This window comes from Branchiostoma belcheri, unplaced genomic scaffold (genome assembly GCF_001625305.1).
Source record: "Branchiostoma belcheri isolate BF01 breed outbred unplaced genomic scaffold, Haploidv18h27 scaffold22, whole genome shotgun sequence".
Lineage (NCBI taxonomy): Eukaryota > Metazoa > Chordata > Leptocardii > Amphioxiformes > Branchiostomatidae > Branchiostoma > Branchiostoma belcheri.
The window spans coordinates 3,481,890-3,491,475 of record NW_017803713.1 but is presented as its reverse complement, the minus strand read 5'-3'; the positions used below and the strand labels follow the sequence as shown (position 1 = coordinate 3,491,475).

Sequence of the window (9,586 nt, the reverse complement as noted above, 5' to 3'; positions counted from 1 at the left end):
CTTTAAAGTCTCAATACGGATGTCGTAAATTTTGCTTAAATATCTGTTTTCGTGCTGTGCTAACTTCAAACAAAGTTTTCAGCCCCTTACTATAAAGGTATTTGTGGTTGGGTTTGACTGTACCAGCTGAGTTAACAATGATGCCTAAATAACAATAAGATGATACTCTTTCTACTGTATTATTATCAAACAAAAAGGAACAGTCTTTAGGTAAACAACCTATAATTGGTCATCTGGATAATTGCGGTGCACAAAGAACCCTTAACAATACATGGGACGTCAATAGGCTATCATTAAAGGGCTTCCCATCAATCCTTGTCAGTTCAAAGTTCGTCTAATGTTGGCGGTTTCGGAACACCTGAGATTTCGGCTTCCTATAAAGTTCAGAAATAGTAAAATTATTAGTTTACATTTCCCCTCTGTGACCTTATGTCATGTAAAATATCTTATCGTCATGGTTATCATCGAGAAACTTTTCCGGTTTGTAAGATTTTGCTTCTGTAAAAGGTTTACCCTCACTTATTTCTATTAGGAGGCGAACTTTTCACATGTTTGATTATGTACTGTATATCTTTATGGTGAAATGGTTGTTTTGCCTTCTGAATTTTAAACATTTGTTGAATTAAAATAAGGAAAGGTGTGATGATTGAGCCAGCAGGATACAGAGTGACAAGCAGAGTCCAGATAATTTAACCCCCCGACCTCTTTGGCCGTTGCGTCTTTACAATAAAAGGAATGTTAATTGTATAAACGTTCTCATACGCCTGGGGAAATGTGTCACACAGCACACACCTCATTTGTCAAACTCTGCAGATCCTTTCACTCTCCTTTCATCTATTTTTTATTTATTTATTTGGCAAGAAGCCAGGGTCCGCACTCCTTCTTTGGCTAGGCCTACGGCGATATTTTTTTGGGAAGTTTTTATGTTTTGATCATAGTCCCTTTCATTCTAAACCGATCCCACGTCCTTTGATATGGACGGACGTACCAAGAACTGGGTACCAGTCATGAGAGCAGATAAAGAGTGATTCCATCTCCCTATAGAAGGGCCTGGAAAAGGAACGGAATGCCCGTACCTCAGACAGCAAGCAGAGCAATTCTCCCTACCGTTAGATTTTGATTAGCATAATTACAACGTGTGAGCATTTAAATATGCCAGGATCGCCGCACACTTCTACATTCCATGCACCCGCTCGTCTCCAGATCTGAGAAGAAGTGAGAAAGATCTCCAGACCTGACAAGAAATCTGGTAAGTACATATGTACATGAAGCACGCATATCTTTTTCCCGTTATATTTTTCACTTGTTTGATTGTTTAATATATGGCAGTTAATGTTGAGTATCTAGACGTTTTGCTGTCGCAACAATCCACCGTCAATGTGGTCAAATCATCTCCTACTGCCCTCTTGGTCCATAATCTATTTTTATCGTCAGTGTGAAGATGAAACTTTTGATACCGCTGAAACACAACCTATAGGCCTAGTTCGTCAAATGAACATTTGGCAGAAAACAAGCCCTATGCTCTCTCGATTATCGCATGATTTTTAGAGATCGGGTGATCTTCGCCTGCCCCGATCCACCTGGATATGGGAGATCTATTCAATTCCTTTTGACCATTCAGAAATATGAACCAAAAAAATATCGGCCTTGTGACGCCGTTAAAGTTTGTGTCACATTTCCAACGGGGCCTGCTCGGCATGTTCTCGGTGTAGATCCTCGGTGTAGACGCGGCCGGCGTCATGAAGCCGAGCGTACGCCGGCTGTCAGGGTCAAAATTAATGTTCCTTTACGGCTCCCTGTCGGGGCGCTGAGGTGGCTTCTATTTAAAATTCACAGACTTTTGGTATCGTATCTTGACGACCGGTTTCTGTCAGGGGCCCGTCTGATGCCCGGTCAGTCTCCCGTCTTGACCCGTGTGGGGTGAGGTAGGGTGCCGAGCGGCTCTTACAGTTACTCTAAAGATACACCACGAGTGCGAAGCTGATGTTGGCTAAACTCCTCAATGGACTGTAAACTGAACTGTTAGAACTGTTTTGATTCGAGAACAGTCTCACCGCACAATTATGTTTTTAATTTCCTTGATGTCGAACCACCTCGCCATATTTATAGTGTGGAAAACCATGTCGACAATTATTGAATGTTACTTGTATATACTTTTATCATATTAGCCCACGGTGTTAGTTTTACTGAGTATGTGGAATGTAAAATTCGGCGCAATTCAGTGTATACTGCAAGGCCGATTTGTATCGAGTTTTTATCAATAAACCATTTACTACTACTACTACCAGTTCGGCCGGGCACCTTTAAGGTCCCTGGTGGGGTCCCTGTCTTGTACGTCCCGATTTTTTTATGGTGGGTTCCTCCCTGGTTGAGGCTAAAGTTGAAGCTGAGACACGTGTATGGACACTACGACTTACTGATGATAGGGCTATGTTGAGAACATCATAAGTCCTTCATATGAACCGCCTTCTTCTAAACAATGAATGCACAGATCAGCACACGTCACGTCACAATCTTAGACAGGTGCCCATGAGGGAGCCTGGTGGGACCCGGCGGGAGGATACGGCTTCTTCCGGCGACGTTATGGCTTCGTCCCGGCAAACGCTTGCCGCCGGGGCCTGGGGAGATTTTAAGCTCGAGTGAAAATCAATTCGTCAACAGCGCGTGGCCCAAAATAGGCCGGCAGCCGTCGTACGTCACACGTTAATTTTCTAAAACTTTTATATTGTTTTTTGCTGTCTTATATTATAATTTTCGTTCCATGTGACTGCCCGGCCGGGCCTCGTGTTGGGAAATGTGACCTCGCCTTATGATAGTGTCAAAAACAACCCGCCAACGCGCCGCACGGGCCCCTTTTTTAAAAATTGTGACCTAGGCTTAAATAGGGATATTCGTTTCAAATGCGTTTCCCAAGTTTGGTGGTGTGGCAGAATTCGCGACCTCTTGGTTCGGAGTCGAACGCTCTGCCGTCGCTCCACACGTCCCCACTGTGACTTGTTCGACTGGTACACCCTGCCAGACGTTTGCTTATGGGGTCCTTTCCAATAGAAGCAGGATACAGTCGACTGCCCAACCGCCTGGGACGAAAGTTTAGCATGGGTCCAGTCCTTGAATCAAATTGAGATTGAGCCATATGGTTACGTTTAATTCATTTTACAGTTGATTTTACATAATACAGAAAAAAAAGATAGATCTTCTCTATACTTTTATAAAAAAAATACCAGTAAGATTCCTAGCTTTAGACATTTTGTCAAAGCAGAAAAATTCGTATGCCTTATAAAACTTGACAAACCATGTGTCATCAGTTCCATATGCTTGTACATCTACAACTACCTCAAAAACGGGAAGATGCTGAACCTGTAAATAGTAGGTAACATTAGTATGCATAGTTGAAGTAAGATATTACTTTGAATTTTTGCGGATATATATGACCTTTGTACTGAGCTTTTAAGAAAGTAAATATAAAATTAAGGCCTTTATCTATTTATTGTGTTGGATATATCAGTTTGGAATTTTTCTTTATATGCTAAACAGTAATTAATGTAGTGGGAACGTTGATAAAATAAGCGTTTCTGGACAAAAGATAAAGAGGCGAATCCCTCCTTTTTCCATGACCCGGCAGTGCCCCTGGCGGTTTTTCACAGAGATCAGCTCATTAAGACTACCTGTATGTGAAAGAATTTGTAAATATTGTAGTGCAAAGGCTGTGGAAGACGAAATACATCTTATTTCAAACTGTTCATTCCACAACAACGCTCGAAATGAATTGACTTTTCAAACTTCTACAATTTATCCCAATTTCTCTAAACTTACAGACCAAGAAAAAACTATTCTTTTTTGAACTTCCCAAAACCCACAAATTTTGGAAAAGGTGGGACATTACGTCTTCCATGGTTTACAGAAGAGAAGGCAAACCCTTCAGATATAGTTTTAGACATAGTTATAGTTCTAGACAGCTATCTTTATCATGTAGACTTTAGTTATTTTATACCCTACTCCATTGTTCTTTTATGTTTTGTAGTTTGCAATTAGCCCCCGGGCAAGAATTTGCAATAAACTTTTCAATTAATTGTTTCTCGTTTTCCCAGCGAAAAGTTGTTTAGTATGCAAAAAAGGTAGTGGATTTGTACGATCAAACCAGAAAAAAACACAAAATTTATCAACCTTTAGTGGCTATTTGCTGTGTGTTAAGTGAAAGATAAATATACTAGTAAAATGGACGTCAACCTCGTGCAGAGCTCGCACGACAGGCTGGAACCGTTAGGATTCTTTTTTAGAGAGGGTAAAGTTCCGTGTATAAGCAATCGTATATTTACTACATGCATATATGACTGTATCTGTTTTATATTTTTTCCTCAGAGTTCACCATACGATTGGAAGATGAAGCTGACCGTGTGCCTCCTGTTCCTGGGCTGCCTGGTGCTTGTGGCCGAAGCCATCGCCGAGCCTCGTGAGGAGGACCTGCAAGGCCTGTTGGCCGAGTTAGAAGACTTGGTTGATGAGCTAGAAGGTACGTTTGAGCTGTGTACTCTTTTGGCTATATCCTAATAATGTAAATGTAACGTTGCGCGCTCCCAAATATTACATGTACGTCGTTGAATTACTTTTGACACATGTATTCAGTACCTTCGTCCGTCCCGGGTTGAGCTCAATGTTTCTTAAATCAACCTTTTATGAGTGTTTATTTATTAATGAATGAAGACCTTTATTGTACATTTGTGTTCTACAGAACTAAGTACAGGTCGCATGGGTACAGAACATGAACATTAACATATATACATTACATACATATGAACATATAATAAATAAATGTCTAATTTCTATTATTTTCGGCTTCATCTCGCTTAGTAGTGATTGTATGAATATATGCGGCTGTGAGATTACTTAGAGTAGGTTTATCAAAAGTTAAAAGGAATACAAATTTCTCTTTACTAGTCAAATATCTGAAGTGGGGAAATATACTTAATACATGGCTAAAAAATATGAGTCTATCTCTACTATACAAGGGGCAATCTATGGTGAAATGTATTTCATCTTCTATTTGGCCTAAACTGCAGAATTGACAGGTTCTTTGTTCTAGAGGAGTGCGGTTATGTCTTCCTGATTCGATTCGTAATTTGTGACAACTGATTCTTAGTTTTGTAATGGAGGACCTGTGACGTAAGTTCGCTAAGTTGAGATATTTTTCTTCGTTATAGGAATGTTTTAGTAATCTGTATAGACGTAGTTTGTTCTTAGCATTCACAGCTTTGCTATCATTGTGAATTTCGGATAGGAATGTCTGAAAATAAATGTCTTTTAATCGCTGGAAAATTGATGAAATGGTAGGGGACGTGTTCGAAAAAATTGATTGGGGATTTTGCCAGACGAAAGCATAACCACATTCCTCTAAAGCTCTACGTACGCCAGACGCCCAGCATTTAGTACCTGAAGCTTCTAGGTCTATTTGACATAGGAGGGCGTCTGCTTGAAGGGAGTCAGCTGGTACGTTCTTGTGGAGTCGAATAAAATACTTGATAGCGTTCAGGGAGGCCTCCAAGTGAATGGGGTACCTCCCTAGTTCTGCCCGTGCTGCAAAATTACTAGCTGTTTTTGGCATATTCAGTGAATGTTTGCAAAATTTTAGGTGTACAGATTCAATAGGACAAAATTTTTGGCTTTTAAAAGAACCCCATATTTCAGACCCGTACAGTAGGATAGGTTTACTACAGGAGTCAAAGAGCTTCTTCTTAATGGATAATGAGGCGTCGGCTTTGCTAAGGGATTGTCTGATGCTGAACAAGGATTTTAGACCCTTGTTGCTTACTAATAGATGTTTGTTGTTGGCTTTGAACGTACCAGCTGCGCTTACCACTATACCTAGATAACAATATGACGTTACAATTTCTATTATGTTATTACTAAACAAAAAATAACAATTCTTAGGTAGTCTACCTCCCCTAGTAAAGACAATTATCTTTGTCTTTTTCAAATTCACCTTCAAATTCCAATCTTTACAATATTTCTCTTATTTAGCTAAACATGACTGTAGGCCTTGCTGAGATTCGGAGAATAACACAAGGTCGTCTGCATACAAAAGACAAGGAACTTTCTTATTGCAAAGAATAGGAGAGTCACAACAAGGATCATTAAACTCGGCTATGATGTCACTGATAAATAAATTAAACAGAGTTGGACTTAGATTACAGTCTTGTCGAACCCCACAGTTAGTTACAAACGCGTCTGTAAGACAATAACTTAAACAGGTATTGCACTGTTTGACTAGGTATTTTCCATTGACAATTTTAATGGATCAGGTTGATCAGGTTGATCAGATGATATAATGTAAAAAATTATATATGATTAGTAGAAGATGACTTTTGAAGTTCTCTTCGAGTATTATTTTAGGGTTGAATGTCACAAGGTTCATAAAATTGCATGTTGGGGACAAAGCCACGGAAGAGATGAAGAAAATTATTTACTTAAGTTAAAATGTACCTTTGTGTCTCATTATTCTGTTAATAAGACTCTTAAAGTGAGAAAACAGGTTATTAACTGTTATTTACTAGAGTTTTGTAATATTTTAAAGAGTTGAATTATAGAAGTGCATGTTCTATAATTATATACAATATTATGAGAACAAGAAACCTTTATATAATGTACATTGAAAAGCTAGGATAGGGAAAATGCTAGACTGCATTGCACTACGGTACGTTCCACCACATACTCCTCAACCATCCACCAGTTCGTAAAAACTGTAAGCCTTTTCATTGCGGCGAAAATGGCATCTTTTTCCGAAAGCACTTGTTTATTTTCTTGCAGTGGCGGAGGTGGGGATGGAGAAGCGAGTTGGGTGCCGCTCTAGATGCCGTCGCCTGAGAGGCGAGTTAAGACATCACTGTTTTGCTGGCTGCGGGGGTCCGATGGGGAAGCGGGACCAAGTAGAGGACCTGGAGGCTGAGGAAGAAGGTACATTTTAGCTGTGCCTCCCCATAAACCTCATTCATACAGTTTCTCTTACCAAGAAACGAATTTGAATAGGGGAATAGGTGCTGTAAAAACATATGCAGTTCATTTCTCTCTTTGCTATACAGTTCACTATTCTATTACTAAAATGGCGTTGCGCGCTCCTAAATATTACTGTACATGTACGTCGTACTTTTGACACATGTATGTATTCAGTACCCGTGTCCGTTCCGGGTTGAGCTCAATCGACCCTTTTTTTACTAATTTTCTTGTAGTGACAGAGCTGGGGATGGAGAAGCGAAACAAAGAGCGAAAGAGTACAAAAATTGTCTGCGAAATTGTCGTAAGGCTGAGCTGTGCCTCCCCACTAAAACCTCTAATCATGCAGCGATACAATACACGTGGGACACAGTCAGATTCTAACCTCCTTCGCAGTCTTGTTGGGCGTCAGCGTTATTTTTTCTGTGAGCGACGCTAGTAATATGCCGCCACGAGAGACGATTTGCTGCCGAGGGAGATTTTGCCGCGGAGAGAACGATTCGCGCTCCAACATCCTTCTCTCCGTGACAAAAACTCCCTCGGCAGCAAATCGTCCCTCGCGGCGGCATATTACTCGCGTCGCTCAGAGAAAAAATAACGCCGACGCCCAACAAGACTGCGAAGGAGGCTAGTCAATTCAAACATATAACTACATTTAGATACTAGACATCGACAATAAATTTAGTCTAAAACAATAAACTGGAGTACATTTGCTGATACAACGTATCAGTTCATGCCAGTAGATAAATCCAGTCTCTGCGAGTTCTAGGATAATACTGATTCTGGGGCCACGTCTCCGGTTTCTTTGACGTGTTTTTGTTTGTTTGTTTTGTTATTTACCTTTAACACTTGAATTTCACTTTCGCAGATTGCCCTCAATTTTATATATGTGTCCTGTTGGGTTGATTTTAATTTTTCTAGCGTCTGAGGTGTTTTCTTCTCTTGTTCTAACAGAACTGCAGGAGGAGGCGTTCTTAGCCTGAAGTGGGACTCCAGCGCCTCCGCCTGGTGCAAGTCACGGCAAATGGTACGTCTGAGGTGGCTAAGTCCCACCATAGCTCTATACTATAGGCCACACCGACTTAATTTTATGGATGACATCCGCGCGCATTGACTTTCGCCTGAATCTAAAAAAAAAAAAAGATCACGTCTTCCGAGGCTCTGGCCTGGCTTTAGGTCTGGGTAGTCCATGGTGGTTAGCGACAACGAAGCCGGAGGACGGCACCCAAGCTACCGAAGCTCCACGACTCAAGAACACAGTACATATACGTAACGGTTACAGTGTCGATGCATACATGTAAATTCCGCAAAAATCCAGCATGTGCCGGCCTGTCGTATACGTCGCTATGTAATGCGCCAAATTCACAGTACTGTATGCCTGTGGTTTAGTAGCATGTTTATTTTTGGCCGGAGGATGTCATCCATAAAATTAAGTCGGTGTCGCCTAACTAAGAAGTAACGTTTTCGGACAGTCAATAGGTCAGACCTATTTATTTTAGACTGATTTTCCAGCCCTACCCCTTGATTGTTGTCAGTTTGCCCCGTCTTGGGTTGTTCTTAGTGTTTCTTACGTCTCCTGTTTATCTTCTCTTTTTTCTTACAGAACTGCAGGGAGCTCAGGACCAGGCGGCTGAGGCAGAAGACCTTCAATAGTTTAATTAGACATGGGTGATTAAGTTCTTCGATTCACTAATACAAAGGAATGTACCTGCCTACGTTTCAATAACACATTTAGTAAGTTACTAAATGGGTTATTGAAACCTAGGCAGGTTAACAAGTTAAACTTGCTTAGGGCAATGTTGATTGGGCCAGCTCTGGTCGTTTTTCAGCTGAAATTTAATCTTAAAATCTCAACATCTTAAAATGCTTTCTAATTGCAGTAGTAATACTAAACAACAAGATGGAATGGTGATTAGGTTTTGATACTATTAATCGTTATTTCTTTAAATTCCTCAAATATCAACAGAATCTCTGAGCCACTGATTCATTGATTTTTCAACCTTATGTTTAAACAATCCTAGCAAGGAATTGTAGTGAGGATTATCGTGAACATTTTTCATCAATTTCCGGACATGTATGCGTACACTAGGTAACGTTACATCATAGAAAGCAATGGAACTGTGAATGTTTGAATATGAAGGATAATAAAACTGGTGACTGGTTTAAATTTATGCTTCTGTGTTATTTGAATAGTGTTGTTGTTTGCTGGGCTTGGGCCAATGCAAAGGTTTACAAAACACTTTTCAGCTATTCATGTTTTATTGGCATATACATTATAACATATACTATCTGAAAAAGACTATCTATAGTAGTAAAGGCCCCAGTACGACAATGAAAAATTGGTCCCCAGCATTTGCTATAACCTAGCTAGGCATCGGAGGACATACAATCTTTCTTCCCCATGCAAACATTTAACCGTGTAGGATTGTGGATATTCGGCGTTCTAGGACAGACAAATACTCTATAAAAATGCCAACATTAAAGTAATAATAATAATAAATGGTTTATTGGCTAAACATCACCCGTGCAATCGCAGCCTTATAGTGCTGAATTGATGCAGGGTTTACAATCAGATGATACAAATGGTAATAATACACATAAT

The 9,586-nt window shown here is 40.2% G+C and overlaps 1 protein-coding gene across 4 annotated transcripts; it reads left to right on the top strand.

The window, feature by feature from the left end:
• Positions 1-4,204: 4,204 nt before the first annotated feature.
• On the top strand, positions 4,205-9,151 carry LOC109470223. 4 transcript variants are annotated; one of them, XM_019769068.1, is made up of 4 exons: positions 4,337-4,510; positions 6,781-6,948; positions 7,939-8,011; positions 8,588-9,151. In XM_019769068.1, exons 1-3 carry the CDS (start codon positions 4,381-4,383, stop codon positions 7,965-7,967), a joined length of 327 nt encoding a protein of 108 aa, XP_019624627.1. In that variant the 5' UTR covers positions 4,337-4,380; the 3' UTR covers positions 7,968-8,011; positions 8,588-9,151. The 4 variants fall into 4 exon arrangements, with proteins under 4 accessions (XP_019624624.1, XP_019624625.1, XP_019624627.1 ...); XM_019769069.1 differs by having other exon boundaries at positions 4,338-4,510; positions 6,802-6,948; XM_019769065.1 differs by lacking the exons at positions 7,939-8,011; positions 8,588-9,151 and adding an exon at positions 7,221-7,528 and having other exon boundaries at positions 4,205-4,510.
• Positions 9,152-9,586: the final 435 nt, after the last annotated feature.

Excerpts from the sequence above, each read along its gene's own strand:
- LOC109470223 (XM_019769065.1), top strand. The coding sequence starts at position 4,216 with ATGGACGTCAACCTCGTGCAGAGCTCGCACGACAGGCTGGAACCGTTA. Across the intron at positions 4,511-6,780 it reads CTTGGTTGATGAGCTAGAAG|CACTTGTTTATTTTCTTGCA; the intron begins GTACGTTTGAGC and ends TTTTTCCGAAAG. Across the intron at positions 6,949-7,220 it reads CCTGGAGGCTGAGGAAGAAG|TGACAGAGCTGGGGATGGAG; the intron begins GTACATTTTAGC and ends ATTTTCTTGTAG.